Genomic DNA, 27,635 nt, shown 5'->3' with positions numbered 1-27,635 from the left:
TATGAATAATTGTGTTAACAAGTAGGTACGTGTGTTGCAACATTGTTGTTTTGCAGCATCAATAGGGCGAAGAGCCATGAGGTCACGTTCATGAGCACAACATTGATGACGTAGGTACACCCTCCAGTTTAGCTGTAGCAGGTGGATGTTGACATGAATAGTAATATCATTAGCTAGCTAGATATGTATTTTTCCTTATGACTGTGACGACCTGTATTGCCCGAGAAGAAATGTATATCATTTTGTTTTATTTGCAGTACATTTTGTGGTCTCTTCGGGAAGAAGTCACTGATTAGCCTAGTTAGATAGCTAGCACGTTAGCTGTCAATTGGTAAATCGTGCAACGGCATGGGTCAACTGCTGTCAGAAATGAGCTCAATATAAACTTTTGTGCCTATTTTATTCCAAGCATTTATTTACACAACATGCCACTATTAAGGTAGCAGCTAACGTTTCTTTATTTGCATGCAGTGTAAGTTAGCTAGCTAGCACAAAAATGTGTTAATTAAAGAAATGTAGGCGAGTCGACAAGGCAGGACCATGACATTATCAGAGGTAAACTGGCTTTGGCAGCCTAAACAGTCAAATGCTCCCTCTAAACATGAATCGATTCTCAATTGCGATATGGTTCTAGAAACATAAGATCTGCTTTCATAACACATCAAAAAATTATTTCACAAATGCAAAATATACACTACTGTACTCTGTTTTAGTTCAGTTCAGTTAAGTTACAACACTTCTGGCGTCCTTTCATTACACACAGGCGTTTTGGTGGCGCTATAGTTTACTAGAACGGGTCAACAAGCGCTGTAACATGGACATGTGGGAACCCTAACGCTATACATGTGTGTGTCGTAATTCAACAATTTGTTTAATGAAAAATCTTTCTGGATCATAGTAAACTTCAAAAAGTTTCCAAAATCGCATTGGAAACAAGCATTATTAAAGTGTAGGCAAAGCTTCGGGATTATTGTACACAATCCCATGCAGTCTTCAATGCATCAACTTGAGAACCAAAGAGGAAGCCCTCTGGTGAACGGAGGCTAGCAGCTAGCTATCATAGTCTTGGGAATTTGACAGCACTGCACTGGAAATTTGAACAGAGTAGCCTTTTAACAGCCTTTTTTTAACAGGATCAGTACAGAAATGTTTATATTCTTGACAGCTGCAGCGTTGTGGTTTCACTTGCAATACTGTAGGTTTTCGATGGGGTTAGCTTATTTAACATGAGGTTATACATGTTTATTCACTATTAAAAACCAATAACACATTCCTTTAAACAAGGTCAATCAATCAAATGTATTTTATAAAGCCCTTTTTACATCAGCAGTTGTCAAAAAGTGCTTTACAGATACCCAGCCTAAAACCCCAAAGAGAAAGCAATGCAGACAGAAGCAAAGTGTCTAGAAAAAAAATCCCTAGAAAGCAGGAACCTAGGAAGAAACCTACAGAGGAACCAGGCCCGGAGGGCTTGCCAGTCCTGTTCTGGCTGTACCGGAACCGTTTTCAGTATACGTGGCCAGATCGTTTTTCAAGATGGACTGCATGGACAGGAGAGAGAGCATCTGAATTTCTCACAATAGTCTATAGTATTTGTCACACATATGATAGTTGGTTCTTTTTATTTTATTTGTATTTATTTAACCTTTATTTAACTAGGCAAGTCAGTTAAGAACAAATTTTAATTTACAATGACGGCCTACCCCGGCCAAACCCTAACCCGGACAATGCTGGACCAATTGTGCACCACCCTATGGGACTCCCAATCACGGCGGGTTGTGATACAGCCTGGAATCAAACCAGGGTCTGTAGTGACGTCTCTAGCACTGAGATGCAGTGCCTTTAGACCGCTGAGCCACTCTGGCGAAACAGTTGTAAGGGGAGTACTGTACATTTGTCTAACAATCCTGCTTGGTGGAAGTGTCAACGTCATCCTCCAGAAGGCTCCCTCCCTTCTGATTGGTGAATGGCTAGTTAGGGTGTGGTTAAAGTGCATATAACTGTATGCTATTGCTTTGGGGCTCTTCTGTTGGTTGTTGCTTCTAGTTGGGACCTTTTGTCGTCTATCCAGTTAGGTCAGGACTCAGGAGCAGTGTCAATTATCTAGCGTGCTGTTGGCTAAACTAAACTTTCCTCTGCATGACTGCCTCAGTGTCCACTCTCCTATTAGTTGAGTTGACTAAGATACCCTTCAGTCCCTCAGTTTTAGCCTAATCCTCCTGGCCTCGTACCCATCAGAGGGACACTCATCTCCTACTCCTTCCCCAAGAGATGTCTTCCCAGGCTTCTCTCCGACCTGCGGTGGTCCTGTCACTGGTTCTGGTTGTGTGGGCTCTGACAGGGCTGACCCATGCCCAGCCCAAGGCTTCTGTCCTGGACTTCTCAGCCAGCCTGGGTAACCTCCTCCCAAGCCTCAGCCGACCAGCCAACTCCAGCCAGATCTTCTATGGGGTAATGTTTGACGCTGGCAGCACTGGCACACGCATCCACGTCTATACCTTCATACAGAAAGACCCTGGTGAGTAATGCTAAAACTCTACTGGAGAGAGAGGAGGTGTTTAGATGCTCCCTGATGTGTTACTCTGCGCAATGTAGTGCTATTGAATTGCCCGTTTACTTCAAGCAAAATTGAATTGGTATATTATTAAATGCTCATCAATAAACATAACACTATGCACATCTTCATAAAACATTGTTCATGTTTGCAAATTGTAAATTAAATGCTTATTGCTCCAAGTGGATTTTGTCATCTCAATTGTATGTTTTTTGTTGTTGTTGACGGATCGTTCATGTGTATCTTTTGTCTGACAGAGGAGTTACCAGTGCTGGATAATGAGATGTTCCATTCCATCAAGCCTGGTCTGTCAGCATATGCAGACATGCCTGAAATGGTGAGACAGCAGCGGTTGTAATTGTCGATGCAGCAAGTGGTATTCAAATATTTCAAAAACACTTAAAATGGCTTGAGTCCCTAAAATGCACATCATAATCATCATCTCCACCACCACATTCTCTCCCCAGGGTGGGTACACAGTGAGGCAGCTTCTGAAAGTGGCTAAGAAAACCGTCCCCCGGCTGGAATGGAAGAGAACCCCGCTGGTCTTGAAAGCTACAGCAGGACTCAGGCTTCTGCCATCAGAGAAAGCCCAGGCTCTACTGGAACAGGTAGTGGTGGGGGCTAGGGCACTCCTAGATCTGATAGGGGGCTGGAGCACTTCTAAATCAGGTATGGCACTGCCATAGGTGTTGACACTGCATTCACCCTTTCTGCTGTCATCTCAACATCTTCCCACTCCACCCCACAGGTGCAGGATGTTTTTGATGAATCTCCCTTCTTCGTCCCAGACGATAGCGTCAGCATAATGAATGGTACAAATGAAGGTAAAGTCTCGTCTACCCATAACCCGTAGTCAACCTCCAGTCAGACCTATTCATCAGCACACCGGAGGCAGGCTTCAGCAGTGCTCGCGTCTTGGTGGCATCAGTCACTGTTCTCCTTCGACAGCTTGCTGTACACTTTCTTAACCCCGATCTGTTATGATGACGCTGTAGAAAAAGAGGGTTGTTGTTGTTAGTCTGTCTTGGTTACACCTCAAAAAGGTGTAATTATGTGGTGAATGGATTTAGTGGTTTACCAAATCTTGTGCGGTGTAATTGATTTGTCAGCATTTTGTCTTAAATGATAGCCCTCTTACACAAACTAATGTCAAACTAATGCTTATGCATGTCAAACAAGGGATTTACTGCACTAAACTGCACTGTCAGATCAGTATTACCCTCACTTGAATTATACTTTTTTGTTCTTGTAGGAATCTTGGCGTGGGTTACTGTGAACTTTTTGACAGGTGAAGCTTGTAACTTTTTGTCATAGTACATATTGTAATGCATTATTGTCACTTTTCAAACAATTTTGTTTAGGCTATTATATTATCAGGTTGTAGGGTCAGCTATAAACAGGTAACTGCCAAAATAATGGAAACACAGTAGAAGAGGGATACAAAGTATGTATATTGAAAACAAGTGCTTCCACACAGGTGTGGTTCCTGAGTTAATTAAGCAATTATCATCTCATCATGCTTAGGGTAATGTATAAAAATTCTGGGCAGGCCATTATTTTTGCTACCATGGTTATGCCACCATAGGATGACAATGCCCCCATCCAAAGGGCACGAGTAAACAATATGCCATGGCATTATCAGCCACCAGTTCTCAACCCAATTGAACACTTATGGGAGATTCTGGAGCGGCGCCTGAGATGTTTTCCATCACAAACAAAACACTAAATAATGGAATTTCTCGTGGAAGAATGGTGTTGCATCCCTCCAATAGAGTTTTGGACACTTGTAGAATCTATGACAAGGTGCATTGAAGCTGTTCTGGCTCGTGGGGGCCCAACACACTATTTAGACGCTTTATGTTGGTGTTTCATTTATTTTGGCAGTTACTTGTATATACACATACATCAGACAGCTGACTCCCACCGTCTTCAGAGGGAACTTGTCAATAAAGTTGGTTCAAATGTGAAGCATGTTATTTTAGGTCACCTGTATGCTGAGACCAGGAAGACAGTGGGGATTCTGGATCTGGGGGGAGGATCGACTCAAATCACTTTTCTTCCTAAATCCAAGGTTAGTTTCCATTTGTACAAGTTGATTCATTTTCAATATTGTGTTTTTCGATATTGTGTTAACAGTTTTTATTGGAATGGTAATAACATTTATTGATTGATTTTTCCTGTGCAGAAAACCATTGGAAGTTCTCCTGATGACTACATTGCCAGAATTGACATGTTCAACTCGACATATGAACTCTACACTCACAGGTATACAATCTATATCCACTGATGCAGCAAGTATAAACAGTAATATTTCTTCGTAACAAATCCGTAAGGTAGGTATTTGTAAAACTGTTTTCCAAGTAAGATTGATTGATTGATTGATTTAATTGACAGCTACCTGGGTAATGGACTGATGGCAGCTAGACTGGCAGCCCTAGGAGCACTGGGGGCAGACGGTACAGGGATGACATATTTTACATATCATCATCAGCATGTTATCTTCATTTAGACAATATAGGTTTCAGAACATGTATTAAATGTTTACTTTGCCATGTTATTCATAGACCCCCATATATTATTTCGTTACTTTACACTCCAGGGTTAGAGTGGAGAGTGTTCAAAAGCTCCTGCCTGCCTAAGAAGTTCAGAGAGGAGTGGAGCTTTGGAGGACTCACCTACATAGTCAGTGGGAAACCTGATGGTGAGAGTCAGCCAACTCACTATATCTGCTAGAAGTACAGTCAAATATGTACCATAGTAGATCAACCTTGGAACACTTCTTTGGATGGTAACACAAAACATAGCATGCTGAGGTACCTATCAATGTGTCCTCTATGCAGGATGGTAAGATTTACCTGAGTTTGCTCATTGGGGTATTAGGTCTCGGGTGCTGTTGAGCAGTTTGTCACAAATGTGTGTGAAAAGTGCTATACACATGCATTTCATTGATTTATTGAAAACTTGTCATAATAGTATCCTGTTTCTGTCCCTGTCCCAGGTTATGTGGGATACAAGCTGTGTTACCAGGAAGTGCTGAAGGTGGTAAAGGGCATAGTTCACCAGCCCTATGAGTTGAAAGACACCAGTGTGTTCTACGCTTTCTCCTATTACTTTGACCGAGCCGTGGATGCAGGCCTTATTGGTGAGAGGAAGCACACACTATGACTTACACACAATACTTCAACCAAGCAGTGGAATTTTCAGTGAGAGGACACACACACACACACACACAGTTAGTATAATTACTCACTGCTAGAATTAGATTTATTCACCTCCTCCCTCTCAACAGGGAAAAAAAGACTCATTGCTGAGGTGATTGACTCCAATGTTTTCCCTAGGATTTCTTTCTGCAGCAGTGGCAAAGTTAGAGGGTTGGGGGTTCATGGTAGTGGGAGGGGCCAATGCATGGTTTTAGGGCAAATTTCCTGCAATTCGATACATTTTGCCCATTGGGCAGAGGACATTTTACAGTTTTAAAGCTAGTTTCCTGCAATTCTACAGGTTTTGTCCTGAGGCTGAGAGACAAATTTCAGTTTGAAATCATATTTGAAAAATATATTGCGCCATTATATTTTCTACATACTATATCTGGTTTTAGTAGTTTAAGTTTACACTTAAATATTTTACCATCCCCAAATATATATTTTCTTGCATTGGTGGCAACGATTTTGCAGTGGCGTGCTGCTGCTAAATGCATTTACAGGTGAAGTCGGAAGTTTACATACACTTAGGTTGTAGTCATTAAAACTCGTTTTTCAACCACTCCACAAATTTCTTCTTAACAAACTATAGTTTCGGCAAGTCGGTTAGAACCTCTACTTTGTGCATGACACAAGTAATTTATCCAACAATTGTTCACTTATAATTCACTGTATCACAATTCCAGTGGGTCAGAAGTTTATGTACACTAAGTTGACTGTGCCTTTTAACAGCTTGTAAAATTCCAGAAAATGAAGTCAATGCTTTAGACATATTGACATATTGAGTCAATTGGAGGTGTACCTGTGGATGTATTTCAAGGCCTACCTTCAAACTCAGTGCCTCTTTGCTTGACATCATGGGAAAATCAAAAGAATCAGCCAAGACCTCAGAAAAATAATTGTAGACCTCCATAAGTCTGGTTCATCCTTGGGAGCAATTTCCAAACGCCTGAAGGTACCACATTCATCTGTACAAACAATAGTACGCAAGTATAAACACCATGGGACCACGCAGCCGTCATACCGCTCAGGAACGAGACATGTTCATCTCTAGGAGACAGAACGTACTTAATTAAATCGCAGAACAACAGCAAAGGGCCTTGTGAAGATGCTGGAGGAAAAGGGTACAAAAGTGTCTATATCCACAGTAAAATTTGTCCTGTTGATATAACCTGAAAGGCCGCTCAGCAAGGAAGAAGCCACTGCTCCAAAACCACCATAACAAAAGCCAGACTACAGTTTGCAACTGCACATGGGGACAAATATCACTTTTGTACTTTTTGCAGAAATGTCCTCTGGTCTGATGAAACAAAAATAGAACTGTTTGGCCATAATGACCATTATTATCTTTGGAGTAAAAAGGGGAAGCTTGCAAGCTGAAGAACACCATCCCAACCGTGAAGCACGGGGGTGGCAGCATCATGTTGTGGGGGTTCTTTGCTGCAGGAGGGACTGGTGCACTTCACAAAATAGATGGCATTATGAGGAGGGACAATTATGTGGATATATTGAAGCAACATCTCAAGACATCAGTGACCCCAAGCATACAGTGCCTTGCGAAAGTATTCGGCCCCCTTGAACTTTGCGACCTTTTGCCACATTTCAGGCTTCAAACATAAAGATATAAAACTGTATTTTTGTGAAGAATCAACAACAAGTGGGACACAATAATGAAGTGGAACGACATTTATTGGATATTTCAAACTTTTTTAACAAATCAAAAACTACAGTTTTATATCTTTATGTTTGAAGCCTGAAATGTGGCAAAAGGTCGCAAAGTTCAAGGGGGCCGAATACTTTCGCAAGGCACTGTACTTCCGAAGTTGTGGCAAAATGGCTTAAGGATAGCAAAGTCAAGGTATTGGAGTGGCCATCACAAAGCCCTGACCACAATCCCATAGAAAACTTGTGGGCGGATCTGAAAAAGCGTGTGCTAGCAAGGAGGCCGACAAACCTGATTCAGTTACACCAGCTCTGTCAGGAGGAATGGGCCAAAATTCACCCAACTTATTGTGGGAAGCTTGTGGAAGGCTATCCGAAACATTTGACCCAAGTTAAACAATTTAAAGGCAACGCTACCAAATACTAATTGAGTGTATGTAAACTTCTGACCCACTGGGAATGTGATGAAAGAAATAAAAGCCTAAATAAATCACTCTTTACTATTATTCTGACCTTTCACATTCTTAAAGTGGTGATCTAACTGATCTAAGACAGGGAATTGTTACTGGGATTAAATTTCAGGAATTGTGAAAAACTGAGTTTACATGTATTTGGCTAAGGTGTATGTAAACGTCCGACTTAAACTGTAGGGGAAACACTGGACTCAGTGGTGCGTTTAAGATGTGGAGTTATTACAGTGGTGTCCTTGGTTGTCGACTCAGTGAGTGAGATGAAAGGTTGCAGGCCCAATTGTTAGTATGATGGAGATGTACTGTGTAGCCCTGCTGTCATTATGAATGATAGTGTGATAAGTGTTTCTTTCTGATGGAAAGGTTAACGACCCCAATCGCTCCTCTCTTTCAGACAGGACCCAAGGAGGAATGCTGGAGGTCAGGGACTTCAAGAAGAGAGCTAAAGAGGGTGAGAACCAGATAAGCCCGAATCATGATATGCATAGCAATGGATTTATCATTACTATTTAGTGAGAGACTTGCTTCTCTGCGCAGTGCACTTCAGACATGCTGGGCATGGCAATGTATTATACCCATATCAGACTTACTGCGCTGTGTACTGGAGAAGTCTCATTGGCTGAAAGTGTCTTCCTCTTTCCTTTACTGCACTGATCTGGAAACGGATTTTTGTTTCTTATTCCAGTGTGTAACAAGATGTCTAAGTACCGTCCGATCAACCCCTTCCTGTGTATGGACATGACCTACATCACCTGTCTGCTCAAAGACGGCTTTGGCTTCAAGGAGAACACTGTACTGCAGGTGAGACAGTAAAGCCGTAATGCACAATAGTCCCTTTTGGCAAGTCAGTCAAGCAAAACAACAATTTTTAAAGACAGGATCAGTTCAAATGTTTTATTTATTTAAATAAATACAAAAAAGACATGTTGAGTGATTTGGTGTGTGTTGTCTCTCTTCCCTAGCTGACTAAGAAAGTCAACAACGTGGAGACAAGCTGGGCTTTAGGTGCCACGTTCAACCACTTCCAGAACCTAAAGATCCACAGATAGACAAGGAGCCACGGGTCTGGGTGGGCAGGAGGGGAAAACCACTGGATTAGATGGTGCTCAAAAATAAATGGACTGAGGAATTATTGTTGTTTTAAACATAAACAGCCTTTGTTCCTGCCTTGTTGTGGATTGTAATGTCTTAAAAATATGCCTATATATCTTTGACTTACTATTTGACATTTCTGAGATAACATTACAATTGTTACAACTATTTCTGTTACCCAACACCTAAATGGTTGGTCCTATAGTTCAGTAGGTCTGTTGTTTTCATGTGACTGGTTGCTATAGCACAGTGGTCTCATATTATTTATTTTTATCTCTATTAAAGCACTGGGGGCTGTCGCTGACTGAAACGCCACTATAGTTGTGTTACTGTATAAAAAGGTGGATATTTTGACCATCTGTTTAATATCACTTGGGTGTGATCTTTATTTTCATTAAAAAAATAAACTGGTATGAGAGTGTGCTTTGCAAAAAAAAGTGTGTTCAATTGTTCTACATGCAGCCCTCTGTGCATCAAATCTTACTGTGCTTTAGTTCCAATAGCAGCTTGGGAGTTTGGAACTGATTTCAACGTTTCCTTTCCACGAATGATGGAGGATGGAGCACATTGCTGTGGAGCACATTTAATGTCCTTTTCAAATAGTCTTACGTCAACTATTGACTTGATTCATTTGTGAATCAAGCTAAAAGCAACAGCCTTAATATTGTTTTACAAAACACTGCATGTTGAGCTTACACAATTGATTTAGTACGTTTCAACAATGACAAATCCAGGTAGCTACATGTACTTTCTTTTAATAAAACTCACGATTTGTATATCTGTCTTATTTCTTTGGAAAGTCACCTGATAGTTATTTGTATTTATAAACTACAGAAAACGTCTTTGTACAAGTTCTAGAACATTTCATACGGTCTTTCTCAAAATAAAACCCTTAGTAGCTAATTACAGATATCTACAGGGCTAAAAGTGAAGGATGCATCTATGTACAGAGGGCTTTGCCTCAAATGCCTGAGATTTGCCCAACAGACTTGACTACAACAGGGCCACCACATCCTCTGGGTATGTGTGGCTTGCTGTTGTCATGGTGACCAGGTCATGGGGTTGAGAGAGAACAACCACCGAGTCTGCCGAGCCTAGAAAGGAGGAGGAAAGGAAGAAGAGGATGGAAGGCATTAAATAACTAACATGGTCATAGGCTGTTCCCATGGTTTTGGACAAGAATATAACAGCGTCGCTAACTGTTGGAGAGTATCGGGGTTTTGCATTTGTGACGGGTTGTATGACAAGGTGTGAGAGTGTGTCTACCTTGGGTTCGCAGCATGGCATGGTGGACGTTAATTGGATCAACCCCTGTAGTCATGGTGACCATGGTGTCGACGGGCGACCCGTCGGCCTCCAGTAAACTGCTGTGTGTCAAAGCCTCACCTGTCAATAACACACAGGGGACATACTGTACATTACAGGTATGTTTGTGTGCCATATTGAACATTCCAGATGGTAAACAACGGGCTGGTTCCACACACACACACACACCAAGGCTGCGGCTGAATTAGGTGCGTTTATGCTGGGTTGGAACTGGAAGAAAGAACGCTCGTAACCAGGCTTGGAGACCACTAGCCTAGTTTGTGTGTGTGTGTGTGTTACCCGTTTCTCTGCCCTCGTTCCCCTGGGCCTCTTCTCCATGTCTCTTCCTCATGTGAACGTTCCTGCTACCGCTCTGAGAGAACGTCTTCCCACAGATCCCACACTGGTGGGGCTTTTCTCCTGCAACACGATAACACATATCAGTGGTTGCATCTTAAATGGAACTCTATTCAGTGCACTATTTTTGCGCATAAGGCCATAAGGCTCTGGTCAAAAGGAGTGCACTATATAGGGAATAGGGCGTCATGAGATACAACCAGTGACACACACTGAAGCTAAAGTTATGTGTTTGTAGACAGTAGGAACTCGATTTCCACATATTCAGTTGACATATATAAACGAAGCTAACTGTTGTAATTTCACTATATATAGACTGAAAAGCTGAAACTGGCGTGTTGTTCTCACCTGAGTGTACGAGCATGTGTTTGCGTAGACTGGAGTACTCAGCGAAGGACCGACCACAACCATCTGCTTCACACAAGAAGGGCTTCTCCCCTGCAGACAACACACACACCAATTAATGATCACATGTTTCCCACACACACACACGCACGCTTGAAGGCACATACAGTTTTAAGGCTTCTCACCTGTAGACAACACACACTGTTAGCACTGAGGTGATGTGCCCTAGCAGGAAGACCACTGTGTGCAGCTCACCCTGCACTATCAGCTCCAATGTAAATAACATGAGTAAGTCTACTTCTGATAAGCTTCCCAGTAAAGAATGAAAGACAATCAAGCAACCCAGAAATGTGCTAAAAAAATTGCCCATATTAACATATGTAGCCTAAGAAGCAAGGTCCATGAAGTCAATAACTTGCTTGTTAACAGACGATATTCATATTCTGACTATCTCTGAAACTCACTTAGATAATACCTTTGATGATAGTGGTAGCAATACATGGTTATAACATCTACCGAAAAGGGGCGATTTTGCAGTACAGGAATCACATTCTTGTAAAGCTTAGAGACGATCTAATGTTAAATAATGTTGAAGTAATATGGTTACAGGTTCATCTGCCTCACCTAAAGCCCATTATTGTGGGAAGCTGCTATAGACCACCAAGTGCTAACAGTCAGTATCTGGATAATATGTGTGAAATGCTTGATAACTAATGCTGCAGAAATTTGCTTTAAAGCAGTATCCAAATCCATAGGATGTAGTGATCACAATATAGTAGCCATATCTAGGAACACCAAAGTTCCAAAGGCTGGGCCTAATATAGTGTATAAGAGGTCATACAATAAGTTTTGTAGTGATTCATATGTTGATGATGTAAAGAATATTTGCTGGTCTGTGGTGTGTAATGAGGAGCAACCAGAAGCTGCACTTGACACATGAAATTGCTTATTCCAATCACTAATGAGCACACACCCATTAAGGAAATGACTGTAAAAACTGTAAAATCGCCTTGGATTGATGAGGAATTTAAAAATTGTATGGTTGAGAGGGATGAGGCAAAAGGTATGGCAAATAAGTCTGGCAGCCCAACTGGCAAACGTACTGCAAATTAAGAAATCATGTAACTAAACAAAAATACAAATAAAATATGAAACAAAGATCAATTATATAAAGAATGATAGTAAAAAGCTTTGGGGCACCTTAAATTACATTTTGGGGAAAAAAGCCAACTCGGCTCCATCATTCATTGAATCAGCTGGCTCATTCATCACAAACCCCACTGACAATCCCACCCAACCCCACCAAACTACTTTCATGATTTTTTTCATTGGCAAGATAAGAAAACTTAGGGATGACATGACAGCAACAAATGCTGACACTACATATCCAAGTATATCGGACCAAATTATGAAAAACAAGAATTGTACTTTTGAATTCCGTAAAGTCAGTGTGGAAGAGGGGATTTTTTTAATGTTGTCTATCAACAATGAAAAGCCACCGGGGTCTGACAATCTGGATATAAAATTACTGAGGATAATAGCAGACGATATTGCCACATCTTCAGTTTAAGCCTACTAGAAAGTGTGTGCCCTCAGGCCTGGAGGAAAGCGAAAGTTCTTCCACTACCCAATAGTAGTAAAGCCCCATTTACTGGCTCAAATAGCCGACGAATCACCCTGTTACCAACCCTTAGTAAACTTCTGGAAAAAAAGTATATTTGACCAGATGTCAATTTGTTTACTGTGAAATACAATGCTAACAGACTTTCAGCACACGTATAGGGAAGGACACTCAACAAGCACAGTACTTACATAAATGACTCATGATTGGCTGAGAGAAATTGATGATAAAATTACTGTGGGGCTGTCTTGTTAGACTTGAGTGCAGCTTTTGACATTATCGATCATAGTCTGCTGCTGGAAAAACTTGTGTTATGGCTTTACACCCCCTGCTATAATGTGGATAAAGAGTTACTAGTCTAACAGAACACAGAGGATGTTCTTTAATGGAAGTTGCTCAAACATAATCCAGGTAAAATCAGGAATTCCCCAGGGTAGCTGTTTAGGCCCCTTGGTTTAAAAAAAATAAGTATATATTTTTTTACTAACGACATGCCACTGACTTTGAGTCATCCTCATACATAGCAACTCAACACTATACACGTCAGCTACTACAGCAACTGAAATGACTGCAACACTTAAGAAAGAGCTGCAGTTAGTTTCAGAGTGGGTGCAAAGGAATAAGTTATCCCTAAATATTTCTAAAACTAAAAGCATTGTATTAGGGAAAAAACATTCACTACACCCTAAATCTATGTGGAAATTGAGCAAGTTGAGATGACAACTGCTTGGAGTAACCCTAGATTGTAAACTATCATGGTCAAAACATATTGATACAGTAGTAGCTAAGATGGGGAGAAGTCTGTCCATAATAAACTATCAACAAGGCAAGTCCTACAGACCCTAGTTTTGTCGCACCTTGACTACTGTTCAGTCGTTTGGTCAGGTGCAACAAAAAAGGACTTAGGAAAATTGCAATTGGCTCAGAACAGGGCAGCACGGCTGGCCCTTGGATGTACACAGAGAGCTAATATTAATAATATGCATGGCAATCTCTCCTGGTTCAAAGTGGAGGAGAGATTGACTTCATCACTACTTGTATTTATGAGAGGTATTGACATGTTGAATGCACTGAGCTGTCTGTCTAAACTACTGGCACACAGCTCAGACACCCAAGTCCAGAACAGACTATGGGAGGCGCACAGTACTACATAGAGCCATGACTACATGGAACTCTATTCCACATCAAGTAACTGATGCAAGCAGTACAATTAGATTTAAAAAACAGAAAAAACACCTTAAGGAACAGTGGGGACTGTGAAGCAACACAAACATAGGCACAGACACATGCATACACACACACGATAACATACGCACTATACACACACATGGATTTAGTATTGTACATATGTGGTAGTGGTGTAGCAGGGACCTGAGGGCACACAGTGTGTTGTGAAATCTGTGAATGTATTGTAATGTTTTTAAAATTGTATAAACTGCCTTTCATTTTGCTGGACCCCAAGAAGCGTGGGGATATATAATAAATACAAATACAATGATTACACTTTTTTTCTCAGACCAAGCATTATACCACTCTCTCCCACACAAATACACTTATCCCATGTCCTCCCACAGCACTGAAAACAGCACTGAAAACACATAATATACATTCAGTTTACTTCTATGCCCTACTACTGGATACAGAGCAGACTAAAAGAGATGTCTTTCCTGCGTATGTGCACTTGAGCTCTAGCGCTGTGTAGCGCTGTGTACCTCTGTGTGTGTGTGGTGTGTGTGTTTCTGACTGTCCCCACCTGTGTGTGTGCGTTTGTGGTTCTTGAGGTTTCCTGCGGTGGTGAACTTCTTGCCACAGTTTTTCTCTTTGCAGATGAAGGGCTTGTCGCCATTGTGAGTTCTCATGTGGACCTGCAGACGCTGCAGCACGTAGAAACTCTTCCCACAGCCCTCTGCCCCACACCGGAACGTGCGGTCGTTCCTGACACACACACACACACACACACACACGTATATGAACATTTGAGGTGATATTTGAGAATATGGAGAATATGGTGTGTGTGTATACCTGTGTGTTTTGAGGTGGTATTTGAGGTGAGCAGGCCAGGTGAAGGTTCTGTAGCAGCCCTCAAAGGAGCAGCGGAGGATCTGTTTAGACGACAGTGTACGATTGGGCCTCGCCGGCTGTTCTCTCTTCGCCCCCTCCGATAGGAAGCTGGGCAGGTGGTCACCTAGACAACAAAAGCAGAAATGGGATGCGATACCATATACTGATGTCTTCCTCTGCATTATAGTGCACATGAAGAGTAGCTGCTGCTTTTGCAGCGGCTAATGGGGATCCTAATATATACCAAATACCCAGTATCAGCTAAAGTATCAGCTATCAGCGATAACACTTGCTCTTCAGTGGTTAGTTGGTGACAGTAAATAAGGGCTGACCCCATTTAGTCGACGGGTCGATTGTTTGGTTAACAGGCTGTTGTTCAACCAAGGTTTCTTTAGTCGAGCAGTCACAACTTTATTTTTTCCCATGGTGCACAAGACAACTATCTGATTCACGCCTGTCTCGTGGACTAATCAATTGCAGAGACCACAGGGATGGCACAGTCCATCACTCTAAAATATGTGATGCTGAAATTGTATATGGTTATAGTATGTAAAAAAAATTATGGTACACTCTAATATAATTTTACAACAAATGCGCCTTCTCCCTCATTGGATATGGTCGCTGTCCGCGGTTCTGAAACAAACTTCAGTGCACTGTAGAATTGGCGCCTTACCCCATGTTGCTATGTGCATAATAGCTCAATTAAACAGCATATTGGGATTAAAAACAATGCGGCAGAGGCAGCGGCAGCAGAAACGGCCCTGTCCTTAAACCCTATTCGGACTGGATTAGTTTTACTGGGGAAGGGAATGTAATTACGTGTACCAGCGCAAAACAGTCAAATCTGTCATTTTAGTCCTGTACCAATCTGCCATGTCAGTCATTTGTACATTGCAAGAGTAACAATTCCAGCCAGAATAACCCACATGTTTTTTGGCGATAATATTAGTCCCATGCGAATCGCCATCTCTGTGTTTTGAGAGAAATGTCTGTTTGACAGGGGTTGCACAAGGTTTGAGAAGAAAACAATAAGTGATTTGATAAATTGAACAAAGTGCTGCGCATAGCCTATATATGAAGGGCCTCCATGTATCAATGATTACAGTGAATGCTGTTGTTCATCTGTTTTGTGCGTATGAATTATGAATTGAATATTGCCAAATGCATCAGTAAAAAATATTGTGGATATTTAATGTAACTGACCTAAACGTTTGTAGTTCACTTTCACATCCATAGCTTAAACATCTCAAGTGCAATCCCATCTGAGTCATTCACTGGAATAACGAACATTCTGGGGTAATAATTATGTAACCAACTTTCTCTAGTAATACTAGTCCCGTGAGAATTCTTTATTTTGTACACATTTTCTACATTGTAGAATAATAGTGTAGACATCAAAACTATGAAATAACATATGGGAATCACGTAGTAACCAAAACAAAGTGTTAAACAAATCAAAATATACAGTTGAAGTTGGAAGTTTACATCCACTTAGGTTGGAGTCATTAAAACTTGTTTTAAAACAAAACAAATTTATTGGAAAAAAATTGTAGACCTCCACAAGTCTGGCTCATCCTTGGGAGCCATTTCCAAATGCCTGAAGGTACCACATTCATCTGTACAAACAATAGTATGCAAGCATAAACACCATGGGACCACGTAGCCGTCATACCGCTCAGGAAGGAGATGTGTTCTGTCTCCTAGAGATGAACCTACTTTGGTGCAAAAAGTGCAAATCAATCCCAGAACAACAGCAAAGGACCTTGTACCCGTTTCCTCCAGTATCTATATCCACAGCAAAACGAGTCCTATATCGACATAACCTGAAAGGCCGCTCAGCAAGGAAGAAGCAACTGCTCCAAAACCGCCATATAAAGCCAGACTACGTTTGCAACAGCACATGGGGACAAAGATCGTAATTTTTGGAGAAATGTCCTCTGGTCTGATGAAACAAAAATAGAACTGTTTGGCCATAATGACCATCGTTACCTTTGGAGAAAAAAGGGGTAGGCTTGCAAGCCGAAGAATACCATCTCAACCGTGAAGCACGGAGATGGCAGCATCATGTTGTGGGGGTGCTTTGCTGCAGGAGGGACTGGTGCACTTCACAAAATAGATGGCATCATGAGGATATAAAAATTATGTGGATATATTGAAGCAACTTCTCAAGACATCAGTCAGTCAGTTAAAGCTTGGTCGCAAATGGGTCTTCCAAATGGACGATAACCCCAAGCATACTTCTAAAGTTGTGGCAAAGTGGCTTAAGGCCAACAAAGTAAAGCTATTGGAGTGCAATCACAAAGCCCTGACCTGAATCCTATAGAAAATCTGTGGGCAGAACTGAAAAAGCGTGTGTGAGCAAGGAGGCCTACAAACCTGACTCAGTTACACCAGCTGTCAGGAGGAATGGGCCAAAATTCACCCAACTTATTGTGGGAAGCTTGTGGAAGGCTACCTGAAATGTTTGAGCCAAGTTAAACAATTTAAAGGCAACGCAACAAAATACTAATTGAGTGCATGTAAACTTCTGACCCACTGGGAATGTGATGAAAGAAATAGAAGCTTAAATAAATCACTCTCTCTGCTATTATTCTGACATTTCACATCCTTAAAATAAAAAGTGGTGATCCTAACTGACATAAGACAGGGAATTTTTACTGGGATTAAATGTATTTGGCTAAGGTGTATGTAAACTTCCAACTAGATTTTAGATTCTTCAAAGTAGCCACCCTTTGCCTGGATGACAGCTTTGTCCAATCTTGGCATTCTCTCAACCAACTTCACCTGGAATGCTTTTCCAACAGTTTTGAAGGAGTTCCCACATATGCTGAGCCCTTGTTGGCTGCTTTTCCTTCACTCTGTGGTCCAACTCATCCCAAACAGTCTCAAATGGGTTGAGGTCAGGTGACTGTGGAGGCCAAGTCATCTGATGCAGCATTCCATCACTCTCCTTCTTGGTCAAATAGCCCTTACACAGCCTGGATGTGTGTTGGGTCATTGTCCTGTTGAAAAATAAATTATAGTACCACTAAGCGCAAACCAGATGGGATGGCGTATCGCTGCAGAATGTTGTGGTAGCCATGCTGATTAAGTGTGCCTTGAATTCTAAATAAATCACTGACAGTGTCACCAGCAAAGCACCCCCACACCTCCATGCTTCACAGTGAGAACCACACATGCGGAGATCATTTGTTCACCTACTCTGCGTCTCACAAAGACACGGCAGTTGGAACTAAATATCTAAATTTGGACTCGGACCAAAAGGACAGATTTCAACCGGTCTAATATCCATTGCTTATGTTTCTTGGCCCAAGCAAGTATCTTCTTCTTATTAGGGTCCTTTAGTAGTGGCTTCATTGTAGCAATTTGACCACGAAGGCCTGATTCACGCAGTCTCCTCTGAACAGTGGATGTTGAGATGTCTGTTAATTGAACTCTGTGAAGCATTTATTTGGGCTGCAATATCTGAGGCTGGTAACTCTATTGAACTTATCCTCTGCGGCAGAGGTAACTCTGGGTCTTCCTTTCCTGTGGCGGTCCTCATGAGAGCCAGTTACATCATAGCACTTGATGTTTTTGAGACTGCACTTGAAGAAACTTTTAAAGTTCAAGAAATTTTCCGGATTGACTGACATGTCATTTCTCTTTGCTTATTTGAGCCGTTCTTGCCATTATATGGACTTCTTCTTTTACCAAAAAGCACTATCTTCTGTATTCCACCCCTACCTAGTCACAACACAACTATTGGCTCAAATGCATTAAGAAGGAAAGACATTCCACAAAATAACAAGGCACACCTCTTAATTGAAATGAGTGTGCAAAGAGTGTGCCAAGAGTGTGCAAAGCTGTTATCAAGTTAAAGGGTGGCTATTTTGAAGAATCTTAAATATAAAACATGTTTAGATTTGTTTAACACTTTTTTGGTTACTGCATGATTCCATATGTGTTAATTCATAGTGTTGATGTCTTCACTGTTATTCTACCATGTAGAAAATAGTATAAATTAAGAAAAATCCTGGAATGAGTAGTTGTCCAAACTTTTGATTGGTACTGTATATCTACAGAAATAAGAAAGTTCTTGCTTCAGTTGCCTCTGAGTGATTCTTTAATAACCTACTGAGCACCAAGCCACATTTTTTCGTTAGAACAGACTGGTATGGGGCCTCCCGAGTGGCGCAGCGGTCTAAGGAACTGTATTGCAGTGCTAGAGGCGTCACTACAGATCAGGGTTAGATCCTGGGCCGTGTCATAGCCGGCTGCGACCGGGAGATCCATGAGGCGGCGCACAATTGGTCCAGCGTCGTCCGGGTTAGGGGAGGGTTTGGCCGGCTGGGATGTGCTTGTCCCATCGCGCTCTAGTGACTCCTTGTGGCAGCCGGGCGTATGCATGCTGACTTCGGTCGCCAGCTGTATGGCGTTTCCTCCGACACATTGGTGCGGCTGGCTTCCGGGTTAAGCGGGCAGTGTGTCAAGAAGCAGTGCGACTTGGCGGGGTCATGTTCCGGAGGACGCATGACTCTCGACCTTCACCTCTCCCGAGTCCAACGGGAGATGCAGCAATGGGACAAGACTGTAAAAAAAAATACCAATTGGATATCATGAAATTGGGGGAGAGAACAAGTTAAAAAAATAAATAAATAAATGTAAATAAGTGTTGTTTACACTGTTCCAAACCATAAAAATAATATTGTAATCTAACAGCACCTGTTTGTCACACACAATATACAAGCAGATCTCACTCCTATACCCTCCTTTTTCTAGATCTCCTTCTTCTTATTATTACAATTATTATTATGATCATCATTATAATAAGTAATGTCGTTATCATTAGCAGGCTTAATATAGTAGCCTTGTATAACCACCATCGAGCTGTAGGCCTAAGAACATGTCCTATTTAGGCTTAATAACCTAACTTAGGCCTACTGCATATTTTAATTAATGGGCTACTGTATCAACCAATAATTTATTAATTCATGCCATCACACAGCATATGAGACATTCATGCTTTGAAATGCAATCGGGCATTTTAGTTTTAAAGTTAAATAACAAAGGGAGCTTTGAATAATTAGCCTAAACAATAAATAAACTGCAATTCACGAAGGCATGCAACTGTTTTTTGTCTGCTGTAGCAAAGGCTTTAAATATCTTGTTTTTCATTAGAACAGACTCTCTGGTCCACTTATTTACCGAATGCTGTTTACACTTTTCCAAATGGTCAGAAAAAAATGATATTGTAATCTTACAGCAACTTTTTGGCACACTCGCAATGCTTGCACCAATACCCTCCTTTTTCTAAATCTCCAGTAGTTTCCACAACTAAGTCAAATGTCTTCCACAGATCTGACTTCCCCTTCCCTCCTGAGCAACCAGTAAACATTCGCCCATTGAGTTTATTTTCACATCTTCGGTATCCATTCTGCTGTCGACATTACCGCGTTCGGAGTTTGTTATAACCAATTTATTGATGTGATTATGATAGGATATTGGTCAGGCCCTATTAGTCACATGCATGCCATTCTTACATGTTTCATGTAAAGAGAGCAAGGGTTGAGGGAATAGGAGATGCTTTTCAGTCAGAAACAAGTAAGACCCTAAATGTCTGTAACTATGTTGCAGCTTCAGCACGGACAGAGGAATAAACACTTGCTGTGCTGTGGTGCCTTTTCGATGCAGTAGGGAGGAGAGCGAGACAATGTGCGCCAGTCACACAGGCACTCACTGTCATTTTTTTAACATAGTGTGACCATCAGGCTCTTTCTTGGGTCATTTGTGTGTCTTATTTATTGAATCAGACATATATGTAGTTGGTTTTATTCAGATAGGGTGTGTGTCTATATATGGAAAAATAAGTTTAAACATTTCAACCAATCGAATGTTCATAAGAACAGGACAACTCTTGACTTACCAAGATTTGTTTTTTGTCAGGGACAGCCCTACAGTAAACCATCATTAAAGTCAACCCACCACCATAAAAACCCTTCAAAAAAAGAAGAAGTGACATTACTGTTGGTGCCATTCCCAGCCCTAGCGTCCTGGCTAGCCTTGGCATCTTTAGCCAGCTGTGCCCGCGTGGCTGCGATGAGGCTGTCGTGCGCCAGCTCCTGTACCCTCAGGTACCAGGGGGCAGTGCCATCCACGCCACAGTCCCCGGACGAGATCACCTCTTCTTCCTCTTCCTCTGCACCATCTGCTGAGAAGATTAGGGGCTCAGAGGAGGCTGCTAGACCTGGGAGAAGAGGGAGGGAGGGGAGAGTTGGAGGGCGAACAGAAAAAGGAGGGTGGAGGGGAGAGAGAGTTTGTCAGGGCATGATGAAGTGTCCTTGTCACGTTATCTCAGTCCTACAAAGTAAACAAAACAAGGTCATAAGAGAATAATTGTGATCATTTGCCAGACAGAGACAGAGCACCCAGAGATGAGATAATAAACACTTGTCAGTGCATTTGCATGACATTTCAAAGCTGCTTTGTCACACTACAATACAGATAACAGTTAAATACTGCATTTCAAAACTAGGGATGGCCACGGTTATTCTAATACCCAAACGGACGTTAGTATTCGATTACTTGTGTGAATACCTTTGTTGTTGTTGTATAGGCCTATTTTAACAATGAAAGGCATTGTCTAAATTAAATTAAAATATCCATGTGACATTGTTATATACCATGACATTTGAAATTCTTAATTTAATAAAACTGAATGTAGTTTTTATGACGTGTGCCCTAGTGGTTAGGGTAGGGTAGCCTAGTGGTTAGAGCGTTGGACTAGTAATCGGAAGGTTGCAAGTTCAAACCCCCGAGCTGAAAAGGTACAAATCTGTCGTTCTGCCCCTGAACAGGCAGTTAACCCACAGTTCCTAGGCCGTCATTGAAAATAAGAATTTGTTCTTAACTGACTTGCCTAGTTAATAAAGGTAAAATAAATAAAAAATACCGGTAGCCTTCATGTGTGTAGCTAGGTGTTTTGATCAGCCTATCAAAGCACCACTACAGTCAAAGAGGATCCATGTGCAGTAAGTAAAGTGAGAGATGCAATGCAAAATGGAATTAAAATTAAGGAATTCAAAGTTAGCTAAATGAGAACGAGCAGACTGTAGGCTACACTGAGCAACCATCAGGTAGGCTGTTTAATCTGAATGGACTCGTTGGTTTTTGTAGACAAGCTCAGGGAGTGCAGCAAATGCTGCCTCGCGTAGCTAGCAAGTTTTTCTCTCAGATTTGATGCAGTCAGGCGCTGTATGTCCTCACAAAGCGAGGGCCATACAGAAATGGTTTGTCGAGATCGGTTTGGAAGAACTTGACTGGCCTGCACAGAGCCCTGACCTCAACCATATTAGGGATGAATTGGAACTCCGACTGCGAGCCAGGACTAATCGCACAACATCAGTGCCGACCTCACTAATGCTCGTGGCTGAATGGAAGCAGGTCCCCGCAGCAAAGTTCCAACATCTAGTGGAAAGCCTTCCGAGAAGAATGGAGGCTGTTATGGAAGCAAAGGGGGGGACCAACTCCATATTAATGGCCATGATTTTGGAATGAGATGTTCGATGATGTTCACACACTTTTGGCCATGTAATGTAATCAAAAGTTTAGCATTTGTCCCATATTCCTAACACACAATGACTACATCAAGCTTGTGACTCTACAAACTCAGATGCATTTGCAGTTAGTTTTGGGTTATCTAAATACTGGTCACTATTACTCTTCTTTACATGTATATATTACCATAAGTGTTTATATATTCCAGCTTCCAGTCACTTTTCAGCCCTGATTACATGTACAGTTGAAGTCGGAAGTTTACATACACTTAGGTTGGAGCCATTAAAACTTGTTTTTCAAACACTCCACAAAAACTATAGTTTTGGCAAGTCGGTTAGGACATCTACTTTGTGCATGACAAAAGCTATTTCTCCAACAATTGTTTAGACAGAGATTATTTCACTTATAATTTACTGTATCACAATTCCAGTGGGTCAGAAGTTCACATACACTAAGTTGACTGTGCCTTTAAACAGCTTGGAAAATTCCAGAAAATGTCATGGCCTAAGAAGCTTCTGATAGGCTAATTGACATAATTTGAGTCAATTGGAGGTGTACCTGTGGATGTAGGATGTATTTCAAGGCCTACCTTCAAACGCCGTGCCTCGTTGCTTGACATCATGGAAAAATCTTAAGAAATCAGCCAAGACCTCAGAAAAATAATTGTAGACCTCCACAAGTCTGGTTCATCCTTGGGAGCAATTTCCAAACACCTGAAGGTACCACATTCATTCTTCTGTACAAACAATAGTACGCAAGTATAAACACCATGGGACCACACAGCCGTCATACTGCTCAGGAAGGAGATGTGTTCTGTCTCAGAGATGAATGCACTTTGGTGCGAAAAGTGCAAATCAATCCCAGAACAACAGCAAAGGACCTTGTGAAGATGCCGGAGAAAACAGGTACAAAAGTATCTATATCCACAGTAAAACGAGTCCTATATCAACATAACCTGAAAGGTCACTCAGCAAACCGCCATAAAAAGGCCAGACTACAGTTTGCAACTGCACATGGGGACAAACATCGTACTTTTTTGGAGAAATGTCCTCTGGTCTGATGAAACAAAAATAGAACTGTTTGGCCATAATGACCATCATTATGTTTGGAGGGAAAAGGGGGAGGCTTGCAAGCTGAAGAACACCATCCCAACCATAAAGCACGGGGGTGGCAGCATCATGTTGTGGGGGTGCTTTGCTGCAGGAGGGACTGGTGCACTTCACAAAATAGATGGCATCATGAGGAGGACAATTATGTGGATATATTGAAGCAACAGCTCAAGACATCAGTCAGTCAGTTAAAGCTTAGTTGCAAATGGGTCTTCCAAATGGACAATGACCCCAAGCATACTTCCAAAGTTGTGGAAAAATGGCTTAAGAACAACAAAGTCAAGGTATTGAAGTGGCCATCACAAAACCCTGACCTCAATCCCATAGACAATTTGTGGGCAGAACTGAAAAAGCGTGTGCGAGCAAGGAGGCCTACAAACCTGACTCAGTTACACTAGCTCTGTTAGGAGGAATAGGCCAAAATTCACCCAGCTTATTGTGGGAAGCTTGTGGAAGGCTAACCAATGTAAAGGCAATGCCACCAAATACTAATTGAATGTATGTAAACTTCTGACCAACTGGGAATGTGATGAAAGAAAAGATTAAATAAATCCTTCTATACTATTATTCTGACATTTCACATTCTCAAAATGAAGTGGTGATCCTAACTGATCTAAGACAGGGAATTTTCACTCTGATTAAATGTCAGGAATTGTGAAAAACTGAGTTTAAATGCATTTGGCTAAGGTGTATGTTAACTTCTGACTTCAACTGTATATATCCTACTACCCTGTCACTTTTTATGTATAAACCAACCTCAACTACTCCAGTATCCCTGAACATTGAATAAGGTACTAACACTGACCTGTATATACTTGTATTCTCTTGTTTCTTCAACCTATATCACACTTCTGGTGTTTTTTTTCACTTGATTATATTTACTATTATTATTACTACTACTATCACTGCATTGTTGGGAAACAGCTATCGGGGGAAGAATTTCACTGTACTGTTTTACACCAGTTGTATCCTGTGCACATGGCGTACAAACGTTTAAACTTGAAACAATAGGAACTGAATGGTGAATGATGACTGGAGTAATTCTCTTTCTATGCGAGTAGATAATGATGAGTGAGAAAGTCACAGATTTAAACCAGTTACAGATTTAAACCAGAGACTTGTTGGTTACGGGCCCCAACACCCTCAACCTCTAGGCTACATCATTCATCATGATTATCCCATAATCATAGTAGCATCCACATTTATGTAGAAGTGTTCACAAACATGTTCTATAATAAAAGTGACTCCAAAATGATACTATACATTATTCACCAGTCACTTCCTATTGGACAAAACATCATCTGAAACACAAGCAAAATAAGCTGTAAATGCATCCAACAAGTGTGTAAAGTCACAAGCCTGATGTAATAATTGCATTAGGAATATGGGACCAAATACTACATTTGACTACTTTAATACACTAAAAGTGAAATTTGTTCAAGTACTTAGGTCAGCTCCCACTTAGACCAGTCAAAGCTATTTTCTGTCCTGGCACACCAATGGTGGAACCAGCTTCCCCATGATGCTAGGACAGCAGAGTCCATGCCCATACCAGAAAATGTCTGAAACCCTACCGCTTCAAAGAGTATCAACGTCTCATGTTCACTTTACAGCACCACATGCAGGCATGCCCTGGAAGAAAAGGGGGCTGTCTATTTAGAAATATGGTGATAGAAGTGTTGTTTTTTATGCGTGGGGCCTGCGTCTCCATACCTTTGGCAAGGTTCAGAAGGACATAGGAGGTGCTCTCTGACCGTTGCAGGTCATGGAGGACGGGAGGGGGGCTGGGGGGCATGTGAGGACTGCGGGCTTGGTGGTGCACCACCATGGGGCTCCGCTCTGGACCCCCAAACTCTGAACGGGACGGAGACCTTGCTGACACATGGCTGAGACCACCCTCTGAGGAATAAAGTAACAGATTACATTAGTGGAGTGGTTAGTTGCCTGAGGACCAATGACAGAGCAGGTTCAGAGAGAGATTTAGTCCAAGTGGGAATATAGAATATTAAAAACACAAGGTCTTTTTATGGTTTATGAGGATTTCCAGTCACTCTCTTTGATAGCTGTCTCATGCTATCTGTCTGACCTGTCAAACCCAGCTGTGTGGACAGGGAGCTGTCTACGGGAGCCAGCAGGGGAAGGCAGATGTGTTTGGGCTCCGAGTCCTCCAGACCCTGCCCCAGAGGTATGGATGCGTTCTGGACAAACTGAACCAGCAGCTGCAGAAGCAGAAGGGGAAGTGAGGAAGAGAGAATCTATCAAGCTGTTATGTAGCTACGGGTGGATCTATAAGTGCAAATGGAAGACTCCAAATAAATACATCCATGCATTCATGTTGGCAGGTGAATAGTGTGTTGTTACCTCAGGTTTGGAGTCAAGCTCATCTGACAGCATGGATTACGTCTTGAGAGATCTGATGGGATAAATCAAACTATGCATTAAACTGGGGAGTAATTTTCATCCTTACGAAAACGTATTGTACTTTACTGGCCATTACTTACCCCCAAAATGAGCTTTTAAGTGAGATGTCCTATTAGGGTTGGGGTGAGAATTTTCATCTCGGTTTCATCAGTTTCCATTCATGAAGTCGTCATAAACCTAAATATATTATATAAACCTCTTTGGTTGAATGACTTGTTGAAGCTAGCAACCAACATCTCAACAAAAGTGCGTGCGTTAACTGAGCTATTTATTAGTTCGTCAACTCACTAGGAATCATAACAAACTTTGCATAATCTGTGAAGGCTAACTAGTTAGCTGGCTAACTAGCACAGCCTCTATGTTTAGCTAATGCAACATCAATAATGTTGGTTGTTTAGCTGCATAGCAAGCTACCACCAGCACAGCAGCTACTGTTTCTCCAAACAGAATATAGCTATGTTACCAGTTATGATAGATGAACAGTAAGTAACACAACGGTAAAAACTAAATCCACAGAGTTTCTAAACACAGAGTCGCAACATCGCGAGACTTCCGGGAACGCTTGCGAAAGAGACCAAACAGACCAGGACGGGGTTTGGAGAGTTAAGAAATCAATGTGAGAAGTAAAAAAAATTCCTTAGTTGGTCATTTTCTCAAAATCTACAGGAACAACCTATATTCGAGACAATGTTTTACGAATTTGAACATGTCATTACTCCACCTTCCTGAAAGTGACAAACTGACAAGTTTTCCATTTCGTAAAAAAAAAAAACACTATATCGAAGGTGTGCCTTCGATTTGACGGCCTGCACTTGGAAATTCGGCACGAGACGACCGTTAGACACGATGACGTAAAACTGCGCATGAGCAGCTAGCAACCATCACCTACAACCGTGATTTCTATTGGCTAAGCAGTTTCTGACTATCTTCATACAGTAAGATATTTTTTAATTCCCATTGCAGCTAAAAAATATAAAAAACTGGATCGAAAACTGTGGCTATTTTAACGTTAGCTAGTTGGCCGGTGAGTTTGTTAACATTGCAGTTAATAGCTTGCTAGCTTCTTACGCCAAAACAAAGCTTCTCAACAGTCAATCTACGTCGCACATCTACACTATAATCAAAACACTAAGACAAAGCATTAATTACTAAAGATTAATTTAAACATTTTACCTTGTTTTCTTATTTGTACATCAAATAAACGTACCGGCCAACCCAATTCTACGGGACTTCCTGAGAGACAAAACTAGTACTTCCGCATTTCAGTTTGGAAACGGCAGTTGATATCCGCTGGTTGCTGTGTGGTCAGCTGTAGTCTCGCGTTGCCAAACCTCAAAAATCTTGTCATCATGCCTCCCCTTCCCGTTTAGAGAAGCCTGCTTTTCGAGCAGAGGCTTTTCTAATTATTTCAGGGGATTTTAATGAAACACCCGATGCATCTCCTGATCCTTTTCCTCCTAGAACGAATCAAAGCCCTCAAAATAGCAATATTATCACTACATTATGCAAGGATCTATGTGTTGAGGATGCCTGGCGTTATTTCAATCCGGATTTCTACCTGACCAACAAAACTATGTCACGTAAATCTAGAATAGATTTATTCCTAATTTCCCCCTTTTTGTTACAATTTGTTATAGATGTAGATCATCCGTTGGCTCCCTTTTCTGATCATCACTTGATTTCCCTGAGTTTACAAGCTACTACAAAATCCAAAGGATATTGGAAATTAAACAACACACTTCTTAAAGATACTACTCTCATTGAAAACATAAAATCGTTAGCTAAAGATATTTTTTGCAAGATATGACTTGGGTCATGGAAGTAGATGGGAATTTTTCAAATATAAAGTCAGTGGTAGCCATTAAACGGGCGAAGAGCTGATGCACTTAAAGAACCTTA

The 27,635-nt window shown here is 41.4% G+C and overlaps 2 protein-coding genes across 3 annotated transcripts; one reads left to right on the top strand and one right to left on the bottom strand.

Annotated features, from left to right (window-relative positions):
* Positions 1–130: 130 nt before the first annotated feature.
* LOC139415347 (ectonucleoside triphosphate diphosphohydrolase 5-like) lies at positions 131–9,418 on the top strand. The gene is made up of 13 exons (XM_071163419.1): positions 131–2,518; positions 2,812–2,891; positions 3,022–3,165; positions 3,306–3,381; positions 3,810–3,845; positions 4,540–4,628; positions 4,743–4,822; positions 4,952–5,013; positions 5,157–5,258; positions 5,556–5,699; positions 8,284–8,340; positions 8,575–8,690; positions 8,852–9,418. The coding sequence occupies exons 1-13, from the start codon at positions 2,272–2,274 to the stop codon at positions 8,936–8,938; spliced, it is 1,320 nt and encodes a 439-aa protein (XP_071019520.1). The 5' UTR covers positions 131–2,271; the 3' UTR covers positions 8,939–9,418.
* LOC139415346 (zinc finger protein 410-like) lies at positions 8,770–27,014 on the bottom strand. Of its 2 annotated transcripts, none has more exons than XM_071163417.1 (12): positions 26,910–27,014; positions 25,817–25,913; positions 25,677–25,728; positions 25,402–25,534; positions 25,029–25,214; positions 20,675–20,896; positions 14,632–14,794; positions 14,363–14,544; positions 10,992–11,081; positions 10,587–10,706; positions 10,248–10,367; positions 8,770–10,075 (listed from the first exon to the last, which is right to left on the bottom strand). In XM_071163417.1, the coding sequence occupies exons 3-12, from the start codon at positions 25,707–25,709 to the stop codon at positions 9,975–9,977; spliced, it is 1,350 nt and encodes a 449-aa protein (XP_071019518.1). In that variant the 5' UTR covers positions 25,710–25,728; positions 25,817–25,913; positions 26,910–27,014; the 3' UTR covers positions 8,770–9,974. The 2 variants fall into 2 exon arrangements, with proteins under 2 accessions (XP_071019518.1, XP_071019519.1); XM_071163418.1 differs by having other exon boundaries at positions 26,944–26,997.
* Between the last annotated feature and the right edge of the window lie 621 nt (positions 27,015–27,635).

The sequence above is a fragment of the Oncorhynchus clarkii genome, chromosome 8 (assembly GCF_045791955.1).
Source record: "Oncorhynchus clarkii lewisi isolate Uvic-CL-2024 chromosome 8, UVic_Ocla_1.0, whole genome shotgun sequence".
Lineage (NCBI taxonomy): Eukaryota > Metazoa > Chordata > Actinopteri > Salmoniformes > Salmonidae > Oncorhynchus > Oncorhynchus clarkii.
This window is presented reverse-complemented; position numbering and strand designations above follow the sequence as displayed.

Excerpts from the sequence above, each read along its gene's own strand:
- LOC139415347 (XM_071163419.1), top strand. The coding sequence starts at position 2,272 with ATGTCTTCCCAGGCTTCTCTCCGACCTGCGGTGGTCCTGTCACTGGTT. Across the intron at positions 3,166-3,305 it reads CCCAGGCTCTACTGGAACAG|GTGCAGGATGTTTTTGATGA; the intron begins GTAGTGGTGGGG and ends TCCACCCCACAG. Across the intron at positions 4,823-4,951 it reads TATGAACTCTACACTCACAG|CTACCTGGGTAATGGACTGA; the intron begins GTATACAATCTA and ends TTTAATTGACAG.
- LOC139415346 (XM_071163417.1), bottom strand. The coding sequence starts at position 25,709 with ATGCTGTCAGATGAGCTTGACTCCAAACCTGAG. Across the intron at positions 14,795-20,674 it reads GGCTGGGAATGGCACCAACA|GTGACCACCTGCCCAGCTTC; the intron begins GTAATGTCACTT and ends TTTGTTGTCTAG. Across the intron at positions 11,082-14,362 it reads CCACAAACGCACACACACAG|GGGAGAAGCCCTTCTTGTGT; the intron begins GTGGGGACAGTC and ends TGTTGTCTGCAG.